General features: G+C 36.6%; 1 protein-coding gene across 1 annotated transcript in view; it reads left to right on the top strand.

The window, feature by feature from the left end:
- Nucleotides 1-12,814, top strand: part of LOC127834119 (serine-rich adhesin for platelets-like) — a 72,661-nt gene that overhangs the window by 17,680 nt on the left and 42,167 nt on the right. Inside the window, exons 7-8 of the mRNA XM_052359738.1 lie at nt 2,575-2,701; nt 11,536-12,231. Of these exons, the coding sequence (XP_052215698.1) occupies nt 2,575-2,701; nt 11,536-12,231 (823 nt within the window). The remainder of the gene's footprint in view (nt 1-2,574; nt 2,702-11,535; nt 12,232-12,814) is intronic.

Here is a 12,814-nt window from a genome sequence, read left to right as displayed (position 1 = left end):
GGATAATGATAAACGTTAAAAAAACTTTAACAAAATAACTTCAACAGCGAACTATCGGTCTTACTCGAAACACAAAAGAAAAAGTCATTTCTTTTTCTTTTTTAGACATGTTGACATTGTCAGTTCGTGACCTTTAATCAAAATCGTACACTCATGTTATTCGCTTCGCGATTGGACAAAGCGACCAATGAGAAAGCAGTTAACATATATCGGTTACGGTTGTTTACTTCCGTTTCAGACAGTTAATAAATGAATACTAAATATCTTGCATCTGCGTGAACATTTGCCGATTTTTTAAAGATTTTTTCTCTTGAATTTGAACCGGCCCAAATAACATTTGAGGCGGTCAAATCGGCCGCCGGCCGCCTCCTAAAGAAAACGCTGCTATGATGCAAGCATCTAGCTTGGAGTAGGACTTGAAAACCACCAATGCGGAGGTTATTATGTGCGAGTTAATTTCAAAGAACAACTTGTCTCTATCAACGGAGAAGACCTTGAATAAAACGCTGAAAGTTATGTTTCCCGATTTGGAAATCGCTCAAAGTAGGTTATAATTAAAAAAAAACATGCATAAAGTTTATTTATGAGGTACAGCTTTTTTTACAATTGGTAATTAGCTATATGAAACAAACTACAGCTTCAATCTCTATCATCTATGTGCATGTCGTACCCAGTCTTTTTTATGTCCCCCACTATATTAGTGGGGGACATATTGTTTTTGCCCTGTCTGTTGGTCTGTTGGTTGGTTGGTTGGTCTGTTGGTTGGTTGGTTGGTTGGTTTGCGCCAACTTTAACATTTGCAATTACTTTTGCAATATTGAAGATAGCAACTTGATATTTGGCATGCATATGTATCTCATGGAGCTGCACATTTTGAGTGGTGAAAGGTCAAGGTCATCCTTCAAGGTCAAAGGTCAAATATATGGGTCAAAATCACTCATTTAATGTACACTTTTGCAGTATTTCAATATTCAAGATAGCAACTTGATATTTGGCATGCATGTGTATCTCATGGAGCTGCACATTTTGAGTGGTGAAAGGTCAAGGTCATCCTTCAAGGTCAGATGTCAAATATATGTGGCCAAAATCGCTCATTTTATGAGTACTTTTGCAATATTGAAGATAGCAACTTGATATTTGGCATGCATGCGTATCTCATGGAGCTGCACATTTTGAGTGTTGAAAGGTCAAGGTCATCCTTCAAGGTCAGAGGTCAAATATATGTGGCCCAAATCGCTAATTTTATGAATACTTTTGCAATATTGAAGATAGCAACTTGATATTTGGCATGCATGTGTATCTCATGGAGCTGTTTATTTTTAGTGGTGAAAGGTCAAGGTCATCCTTCATGGTCAAATATATGGGTCAAAATTGCTCACGTAATGTCACTTCTGCAAAATTGAAGCCAGCAATTTTATATTTGAAATGCATGTGTATCTCATGGAGCTGCACATTTTGAGTGGTGAAAGGTCAAGGTCATCCTACAAGGTCAAACGCCATATAGGGGGACATTGTGTTTCACAAACACATCTTGTTGGTACCAATTAATTTAGTATCTTAATGGCTTTCAAAAAATGGTGTCATAATGTATGTAGTGGTAATGGTTTGAACTTGTTTCCAATCAGAGAAAGCTGATACATGTTAAAGGAATTGTCAATTTTATCTCATCAACTCATCATTTGAGACAGTTCTTCAACAATTATAAAAGATAATTACTATCACTGAGATAGGGCAATCCTCTGACAACCCTGGGAATAACAAACTAAACACAGGTCTACTTGGCATCCAATGCTCAGCATAACAGAGACACACTCAAAAGACTGAAAGGGGCATACTACAGATCATTGAAAGAATAGTGCATTTTGATGTTATTTTAAGACCAGTGGCATCATGATCATATATGTCAATTTTAATGAACATGTATTTGTGCTAATTAACCCATTTACTGAGGAATTAGTAATGGGTTAATCAGACCCCAGGTTCTTTTATTTGTATTCAGTTTTTTGTTCATTTTAAAGTTGAGTGTAACATTGTATCATGTATGTAAAAGTTAGTTATTTTTTAAAGATGTGTAATTTGTTGTGCTACAAGTGCAGTGAGCACAATGTGAAACCTTTTGTTATAGTGTTGTTTAGAAGGGCAGTGTGCACATCCACTAAATAATAACAGTATAACATGATAAACAGATTAAATTAATAGAAAGTAAATTCATCTAATGCTTTATGTACCGTTTAATTGATATGTGACCCAGTCATGCTGTTTTAATGCTCTAAATGATTGAACAAGTTAAAACTACTGACAACAGCCCAAAACTACTGAGAGATGCCCTCCAAACTACTGAGAAGAAATAGGTAGGGTAAACAGGTCTGATCAAGGGATTTTCATATGTTCTGATGTTATTGTTCATCCTAAAGAGGCAGTTATGCACATTAAAGAAAGTGCTCACAAACATAAACACAATTTATTTGATGTTATGAATTTAACAATTTGCCTTTTATCACAATTTAACATTCATTTTTAAATTTTCGAATGCAATAAACAATTCCATTGATATATTGACCACTTGTTTTCCAGTTCTTCAGAAGAGTTCCGCACACTGTCCGACACTCCTGACAAGTGGAAACGTCACACCGTGCTCAGCAGTGACTCAGGCTACAGTACGACAGACAGTGTGGACAAGTGTGGATGGTCCCCCCAAGAAGTGAGTCATTGCATTTCTCATGTACATGAGCCCCGTTATGTTAAAATTGAACTCAGTGCATGTAAATAAAATGTCTTCGCAGATAAGCCTGTCCTGTCGGCATGGGCTAATCAGGAATAACACTTATCTTTTAATGTCTTTACCATATAAAGAAAGTCAATTTTTAGAGAAAAAGTAACAGTTAAGATGGGAATTTTCACAGACTTCACAGGCTTATCTGGAGCCATACTTTACGCTCCAGAAATGGGGATATTTGTAGAAATACCATTTTTCTATTGCAGATTAGAAATTGTAAATATAGAGTTCCAGTTGTCTTACCATAAACATTGGTTAATTGTAAACTTTGAATACTTTGATAAAGACTTAAATTTTGAGAAAACGATTCTGCAATCCATAAATTCATGGGTATTGAGATATAGTCCATGTTTATTTTATACTCACCATACATTTGTATGTTGTCCTCTGCTCATGGATAGCACACATGTCTTGTTTATCGCTATTTATCATATATCACAAGCAGAGCTACAGATAAGCTGCATTTTTGTGTAAATACGCAATGAAAAATAGGATACGCATATTTTTCAAAACATGTGCGTACCGGTACGCAAAATAAATCGCTGAAACCCAATTTGGGTTGCATTCTTAGCGTATTAAAAATGTAAATTCCAGTTTGGTGTTGGCGTTTTGACTTAAATCTTAATCAATAAGCGCTGGTTTTATAGTGTTAGCACTTTACCAATAATTTAGATGACAACACATGTAATTGAAACAACATGGCGTCAAATTCTAGAGGAAGAAAAACTTTGACTCCAAAGAAATATTGAAAAACGGATTGCTACGCACTTGCTGTTGATATGGCGAAGGAAAAGAATACTTTTTGCAGAATACAGGCCAAGATCTAAGAAAACAAAGACAACGTTTTATGAGAACTCGCAATTGTTAACTTAAATATGTTTAATTTTTGTTATGTTCAATTAGTTACTGTTGAAACAACACCTGCAATGTATTTTAAAATTAAAATGTGTTAAGTCAGAAGTAATGAGAAAGCGTTCGTTTTAATGAGTAAAAAGTGTGTGTATCGAAAGAAGGAAACAACTATTATTCAATTAAATTCATAGATAGGTGTTTTAAAGTTTAAGTTAATGCTTTATTGCAATTGCCCAATACATTTGTTTGTTTTGTTACAAATACCCAATTATTTTTTATATCAGCGGGTATCATAATTGTTCAGTGTCCGACAAATCCATTGCCCGGAGCCCGGGGGCTACCGAAATTTTTCATCGGGCTACTGAAATTTTCCAGCTGACGCCCGCCGGGCTACTATAAATCTATAAGAGCGGTAGCCCGGTTTATCGACAGACATACGTAGAATAAACACGCTGACCATGTGTTTGTGCACTGTGTATTGCGTATAATCCGATAACAAAGTGCAATCAATTATCTAATCAGTCACCGATCACTTGCGGTAATGTCTTAAACAGTAACAGTGTATTTTAATCATCCAATCAGAATCAACATTTGTCGTCTGCTAATAATATAATGAGAGCCGGTTGGATAGTTGGCGCACATGATGCAACATCATTTCGCAGTTTGGAATTCTTTGTTAACCGCAACAATGAGTAATAGCGACAACGTTTTTGATGTCGTTAAATATCCAAGGACGCCAAACATTAAATAAATCAAAACAATAGCGGATTCTTCAAAACGGTAACGAAACCGAAAACGAATATAAATGACAACTTTGTGAACGCGGTTAACACCTGCTAATTAGTTTGCATTGTCAATTAATAATTGGATTAATATACTGTTAATCAATAATCCCATATATGCCCGATTTATATTTTTAAAACCAAATTATGGGTGGGTAATATAGACGACAAGAGTCATAAACACAAACGTTTGAAATTGTCTAAAGTGTCAAATGAATTTCGGCATATGGTTCTATTTAAAGATATGATGAAATAAGCTCCCAATCAGGACCGTTGTATTGCAACATGCGTAAATAACCTGCCACGGTTTGCACGCGTTGTGTACAGCTATTTTAGGTTACAAAATTCTACATTTAAGAAATGAATTTCTTTGTCCTGATAAAAAGCGCGCGAAAATTGGCGTTGGTGTATTTATTTGTAAATAAAAATTTCGTAGCGGGTACAACATTGAGATCATTTAATTTCCATTAAAAGTTTCGTTGTGAATTTCAACTAAAGTACCGGGGTTTCTCGCGAATTATTTGGCATTGACATTTTCTCTTAATAAAATATCATGTAAACACGCTGTATCGTTACCGTTACGCTGTATCAGTTCCTTCATTATTGAAACAATTATTGTATTGTATAATGACTGCACACAAGTGTCGTAACATACGGATGCAATACGTAAATTCGGACAGTACTTAAAGTCGGACACAAGTAAATAAATGATTTAATACTCTTGATTTCTTGAAACTCGGTATTTGTTGTTAAAAAGGGCAATTGCATTGATTAACACCATACGAGTCGATCGTATTGATCATCTAAACGCTTTATTTACGTTTACGACTTAACGTGCTGTCCGAATTTAAGTACACATACATGTGCACTTACATCTGGATCTGGATCTGGATATGTACGTCGCAGGACCTTTCGGTGTAGGCGCAACGGAAGAGAGGGTGGTTTAGTCCCACTGTAGGACAGTTGACCTGAATATGTCAACTGTGTCCGCGCGAACAACACTTTCTTCAAGATTGTTCCACTCTATTAATGTCTTAGGGAAAAATGAGTTTTTATATAGTTGGGTTTTGCACTGGATTGGTGTGAAACACTTAGAGTTTTTAACTGAATATTGTTCAACGATATTGTTTACTTTGAAGTCTTTGAAATGTTTAGGGGTAATTCTACGCTTTGATTGCCGGACTGGGGTAAGGAAGTCTTGGCTAGGCATTGCTGGCACCAGCCCCTCAACCACCTTGAAGAAGAAGATAAGTCTATTGGCCTTCCTTCTTTCCTGGAGAGGTGGGATCTTCATACTCTTCAGCATGTTTGTCACGTAGCCTGGTGTTTTGGTATAGTAGTCGCCGGTTATGAACCTCGCCGATTGTTTTTGGATCTTTTCAATTTTATCGATGTCTTTTTGAAGGAGTGGATCCCAGACAATGGAGCTATATTCTAGAGTTGTTCTAATTAAGGCGAAGTATGCTGTTTTACGGCAGGATTCGGGGCAGTGTTTCAGGTTGCGTCTTAGGAAGCCAAGTGTAGAGTTTGCTTTTTTGGTGATCTTATTTATGTGTGAGCTCCAAGTTAGGTCTTCTGATATTGTCACTCCGAGGTATGGGTTTTCTGGGACTTGTTGAAGGATGTGGTTTTCGAGTTGGTAAAATTTTGAGGTTTTCTGGTTTATGGTTAGGATGTAGCATTTTTTGGCGTTGAATCGCATGCCCCATGTGTTAGCCCAGGTTTCTAGTTTGTTCAGGTCTTGTTGTAAAATTTCATGGTCATGGCGACTTCTGATGGGTCGATAAAGTAAGCAGTCGTCTGCAAATAGGCGGACCGATGACTTAACTGAATCGGGTAGGTCATTAATGTGGCAGAGGAAAAGCAGAGGGCCAAGGACTGTGCCCTGTGGAACACCGGAGTCGACAGTTACCGGGTTTGATTTCTCTCCCTCCACAACAACATTCATGCTCCTGTCTGTAAGGAAGTCCTCGAGCCAGTGATTTATGCTACCAGTGACGCCATACTGCTTCAGTTTATGCAGGAGCTTTTTATGTGGAACCGTATCGAAGGCCTTGCTGAAATCCAGGATAGCCATATCTATCTGCGTGCCAGAGTCATAGTTGGAGAGAAGGTCATGGACAGTGGTCAGTAGTTGTGTTTCACAGGAAAATCCGGTTCGGAAGCCATGGTTAAGTTTAGTTAAGATGTTGTTATTTTCCAGATGGTTTAGGATATGTTTGCATATGATATGTTCTAGAAGCTTGCATGTTACACAGGTTAGGGAGACGGGTCTATAATTTTCAGCTAGGTGGACGTCGCCTTTCTTGAAAACGGGTGAGACAAAAGCATCTTTCCAATCTCGAGGGAGTTTACCGGAGTCTATAGATATTTGGAATATTGTTGATAAAGCAGGTGCTAACTGGCTGGCGCAGGTCTTCAATACTAAGTTCGGTATCGTGTCTGGCCCTTGAGCTTTGGCAGGGTTGATGTTACGGAGGAGCTTCTCAACGCCTATTGTGGTGATACTGAGTGGGGGTATTTGTGTACGACATCTCTTTGTGGTGTCTGGAAGATGTGTGTCTCCTGTATCCTTGGTGAAAGCAGATTTAAACTGGTCGATAAGCAGCTGGGCTTTCTCCTTACTGTCGCTCACAAGTCCACCCATCTTTTTCAGGGGAGCAACGCCGGAGCCATCTTGTCTGCGTGATTTTACGTAACTCCAGAAGGGTTTGGTGTTCTTTTCATCGAGGCCTTTTTGTATTGTGTTGTTGATGTGATTGATTTCGGCTTTCTTAAATGCCTTTTTACATTCTTTTTGGAAGGATTTGAAGGTGTTCCATTGTTTACTTTTTTTAGCGTGTTTGTAGAGTCTTGATTTACGTCTGATCATTCTTTTCAGGTTTTTGTTAAGCCATGGTAGAGACTTGAGCTTCTTGCTCATTTTAGATGGTACGTGTTTATTAATTGACTTTTCAATGCCTGCTTTTAGAGTGTCCCATAGTGACTGTAATATCTACATGTAGTATATGATTTTCTTTGGTACATTTACATTTAAGTACATGGTGCCTGTACTGTAACATTAATTTACGATATTGACTGTGTACATCAGACTACTTGCTGTTTTATGTATATGTATGTATACATATTATGTATATGTAAATGAAGAAATAAAATAAAGATGAAAACCTGCCTCTTATCATTTTGTATGAAAATTTTATGGGCTACCAAATATTTTTATTGGTAGCCCAGTGGGCTACCTAAAAAATAAGAAATTTGTCGGACACTGATTGTTGGTACCCAATCACGTTTTCCATTACCCAATTGATTCATATTTTGAAGAATATTACCCAATTACCCGATAAAACTTATCTGTAGCTCTGATCACAAGTTGAGACCATGTTTTCTAAGGATTTTCAGTCAACATAATTGTTGTAACATGTTTTATTTAATTCTTAATTCTTATTAATTTCTATTTTAAATGCGAACCTCAAGTGCTATACTGTGATAATACATGTAAATGTATACACATTATTTCCAACTCCTTTGAATGTAATCAAATATTATGACTGAGGAACATATAATCATCAACCTATTTCTATTGTACTCGAAACATCAGAGTTGTCAACCAACATCTGACAGTGGTAGTCAAAATATGTGTATTGTGTCAAATGTGTTAGTCTTCAGAAACTAGATTATGTTATAATTTGTAGACTAGAAGCATGTCTTTTACAATCATGTGCAATATTTGATAGCTTTTGTGGTACTTCACTGTTGTTTCTGTTGTAAATATATAATGGTTTTAATGAAAAAGGCAAAAAACCCAGTTTAGGTCTTACATTGTTTGCTCATGCCATCTGCAAACTCTTATAATAATGAACACGAATCAGTATAATTGTTCTATAACTAAGCTTTGTTCTGGCAAAACTGGTTTTAATGTATATGCATGCTGGGAAATTTGTTGTCTGCTAAAATGTTATCTGCTGAATTTCTACAATTAGCATTTTCTTCGATTTTTTTCAAAGAATATTATCAGAATAGCAAACAGTTTGGATCCTGATGAGACGCCATGTTCTGTGGCGTCTCATCTGGATCCAAACTGTTTGCAAAGGCCTTCAAAATTCCGTTCCCGCACTGAAAGGGTTAATGTATATGCGTAAAATGTTGTCCCAGATAAGTCTGTGCAGGGGGACGACCCTTTCCACCTAGACTAGATTTTTGTTTCAAAGAAATTTTATTTTAAAGATAAATTTCTTAAAAGCAAAAAGGGTGTCCTCCCTGATTAGCCTGTGGGGGCAGCGCTGACAAACACTTTTTAAATCACCATCTTTGTCTTTTGTTCATCAGTCTTGGTTGGGTGTCATGCAGTGTATATAATAATTTTTGTACTCTACTTATTTTTAAGCCACCGTTTTCATCGGATCTTGGTGAAAATTTAGCAGAGCGTTTATGTGGAAAATATTGCAATAATAAATCTAGAAAAAACCTTACAACCACTCTGGAAGCCAAATTTATGACTTAAATCTTTTAAATATTTAAAAGCTTCACACTGTGCATAGTTGTTTGTGTTAGTTTTTTTTTAATTTGTCCATACATCTATTACTTAGTAAATAATGCTTACAATTAATGAGCTGAACTGCACATATCAAACATATCAATAATTATCATGTTTTAAAATTATTCGAATTTCCATAGTAAAGGTAAAATTTTATTGATCAGATTCTTGATAAAACTAGATGGTTATCTTAACAATATCTGGGCCAAGTTTGAACCAGGGTCATTTGTGTCAAAAAATTAGGTCAAATCTGTGAAAAAACATAGAACCAATCTAGAAGGCACATTGATGAGTCAATCTACATAAAACATGATCAGAATCTGTATCCTGATACATGTAATATTAAGGCCATGCTTGAATCTGGGTCTAGTGTGGTAAAAAAACTGTCATCAGTTCAAGTAGTCAACATGTGTACACAGTCTTCGAATTAGCCTATAAGCCCGTAGCCCGAGTCGATTCTTGGGACGGTCGGTCGATCATAAATGCATATTAAATAGCCCGACCGGTCGATTTAATATTTTAGGGTAAAATAATAAACAAAGTGAAAAAAATACACAAACACCGGTCAGCCACTTTGGGTTAAAGACATAATCAATGGAAGTAGTCGGTACAAGTCGTTAGCCAATCAACACGTCTGAGTTCCACTCTTACGGAGACTCCGGAGATTGACTATTTTATTATTGATTTTTGATTGGTTAGCGGATAGAAAAACAACTGACGAAAAATCTTCGCCACTTTCCGAAAATCGTACAAGTCAGCAAACGTTGCAAATGAAAAAGTTTGAGTGATCAATTAGCAAAATAAAGCACTGCAATAGCATATATTTAAGCAATATGTTAACAAAATTATATATTTATTACGTATTTGCTAGGTAACTGGTTTTCATTTTTCTTGAATCATACGATATGCACATTTGATTTCATGTGCAAAACACTTTCATATTATCGGACTGTTATTTTCGGATACAGTTTTGTTTTTGTCGATTTAATTTTTTTTCGACATTCTTTATGAAAATGTCTATAGAATGATGAATACACATGCGGTGATACGGATGGTATGATTTATAATATTTCGCATTGTTTGGTTTCACCAGAAATTGCAACTAGAAAGAATATAAAAGTACAATAGGTTAGGGCTCAGGGCGCTAACAAAACTGTATGAAAATTGTTTCATGATTTAGAACAAATGTCCTGAAAAGAACTGACCATTTAGCCATTTGAGGAAACCTTCACTGAGGAAATTGGGGCCAATCTGAAACACTGAGATATGGAGATGTCCGGAGAGCATGCCTTTGCTGTGGTTATCAAAAATAAATAATACAGTCTGTTGAAAATGGGACAGGCAAATGTTTTTACTCATTATAAGTTATTTCTGATTGGAAATGAATATTTTTGTTGCCCCGAGCCAATAAAGTCATAAAATGTATGTTAACCTTTTCGGGCTATTAAAACTGTCTTCGGGCTATTAAAAATTCTATCTGATTAGCCCGAAGGGCTATTGGTCTAAAATATTTAGCGTGAAGACTGTGTGTACATGTACCTTTAATTGAGTACTAGAAAGCTACCATTGCCGTCGTGTCATTTATTAATTGTATTCACGTAAGTCCTTTTTTATGCTTAACACGGTTAATTTTGGTAAAATGGAATTAAGTTTTCGTGCTTTTAATATTTTTGTAGTAAAAACAGGATACAACCCACCTTGCATGTGCAAGTACATGCGTATGCATATATGTATATGTATTTTTTGTAACATGCAGGTAGCCAATTGTTGTTCAAGATTTTGAATAAATAGCTGGGTGAGCCCCATTATTGCAAAACTGAGCATAATACTTTCGCGTAAAAAGTGTCTTCTAAACCAGTGATTTTTTTTGCTCAAATTTACAGCCGATTTTCGGCTGCTTCCCAATCGCAAAAATACACTGTTTTTCCCAAAAATCTGACCAAAATTTCCCAAAAAAAGCCCAACTTCCAATTTTTTTTTTTATTTTTTTTTTTTTTGAAAGAAGTTTCATATAACTTAATTATGATTTCTTAATTCTAGGTCTCAACATTATTTTTTAAACATCTTACAAAATATATAACTTGAATTTAGTCATTTTTGTCCATAAATCATTCCCAAACTTGCCACTTTTATTGATTAAATAAAATCCCAATTTGACCAGACTCCTTTTCTAGAAAACTCCCTGAACATGCACTTAAAAACAATATCACTTCTGTTACTTATAATTCTATTTATAATGCTTAATTTTTCCCAATTTCATGGTTTATCGCGCTATTTTTCCCAATTTCACGGTTTATCGTGCTAATTTTCCCAATTCAAATGGCACAGGTTGTAACAAATTAAAGCAAAAAAAATCACTGTAAACAAAAATTCAGTATAGGGGGAAAGCACACGGCACAGACTTATATTTGACAACACTTTACACACTTTTGCATTAAGCTGGACTTTAACAGAACATTGCTCATATGATCTTTCTCCCAGCTCTGAATGAAACCCCTGTATATAGACAAAAATTAAATGTGCCTTTTTGTTCATCAACCCTTGCATGGTGTGCATTATTTTGCATGTGTTTTTGTTTGCCCGTGTTGCAGATCACAACAGAGCCACCACATCTGATAGAAAGCAACAACCTGGCAATCCGTGCAGCAGCTGCCGTGTGTAACCGGGACCCCCGGTTTACCCGGACGCCCCCGGACCCCCCTCAACGCCTTACCAGCCACTTGTCCACTGAAAATTTGGCCTTGACCTCTATACCTGCCGCACCACAAACTACCCACAGCCAGTATTCCCAAGCTACACCAAACTCATACAATATTCATAAACCAGCACAGACGTATTCCCAGCCATCTTTCAGTAGCAGTGTTAATCAATCAACACGAACATATTCCCAGCCGCCTTACAACAGCAACCTTGTTAACACTTATAACAACAACAGCAGCTTCAGCGGTAGTCACGTGACATCTTCATCGACATCATCATCATCCACTATAGGGGGAAGCCCAGTTGCGACGCCCGACCCTCTGTCACCCAATGCCACTCAATTCCCTTCATTGTCTGTGTTCACTACCGAACCTTCAACGGATACCCCGCCCTATGTGCCCCCGAGAACTCTTTTCTCCCACTCAACTACCCCACCCACGCTGTTCCCAGTCACAAGACCCGCAGGCTTTACGCCCACGATCCCTGATGGTGCGGGCAACACTGCCCCTGGGCTAACTGCTGCCTCCCCAGGGGTGGGGCCGTCTAAGAACGCTTTCGGCTCGACTTTGGAAGATGAGTTCACAAGGGTTGGTACTTACTGTTAAGTGTTCACAATAGTACTTTTGTCTAAGAACTTTTTGGCACAAGTTTGGCAGATAAGTTAACAACGCTTGGTACTTACTGTCAAGGTTTCCCTTACACAAGATTTGTGCCTATATCGTTGAATATGTAATGGTCTAATTGTTTTCTTAATTATTTGAATTTTTTTATTTGTGTATATATGTACAAATAGTTAAAATATAGTGTTTTCAAATCTTATGATTTTTATGTTCATTGAAAAGTTAATGCCAATGTTTTATATTGAAATATTAGTTTTTATCTACCAACAAATACCCTTTTTCCCCTTATCAATATAAAGCCGAATGTTGATGGTTGGACAAAACAAGCCTATATCTACGCATTTACAGATCAGCCCTACTTTTGGGTCATGACAAGTGAATATTTAATATGAAGGCATGTGTGTGTGAACTTGTATACTTTATTTTTTTGTTGGGAATTTACCTCTGTCATCCTCAGTTGCCTTAAATATATTAGTTTGCATGATATTGGTGTATATTTGTAAATGTTTAGACTGCACTTTTCTTCCATATACATGTTGTATTTCTTGTT

This window comes from Dreissena polymorpha, chromosome 6 (genome assembly GCF_020536995.1).
Source record: "Dreissena polymorpha isolate Duluth1 chromosome 6, UMN_Dpol_1.0, whole genome shotgun sequence".
Classification (NCBI taxonomy): domain Eukaryota; kingdom Metazoa; phylum Mollusca; class Bivalvia; order Myida; family Dreissenidae; genus Dreissena; species Dreissena polymorpha.
The sequence above is the reverse complement of the archived record's forward strand: the minus strand, read 5'-3'. Positions and strand labels throughout refer to the sequence as shown.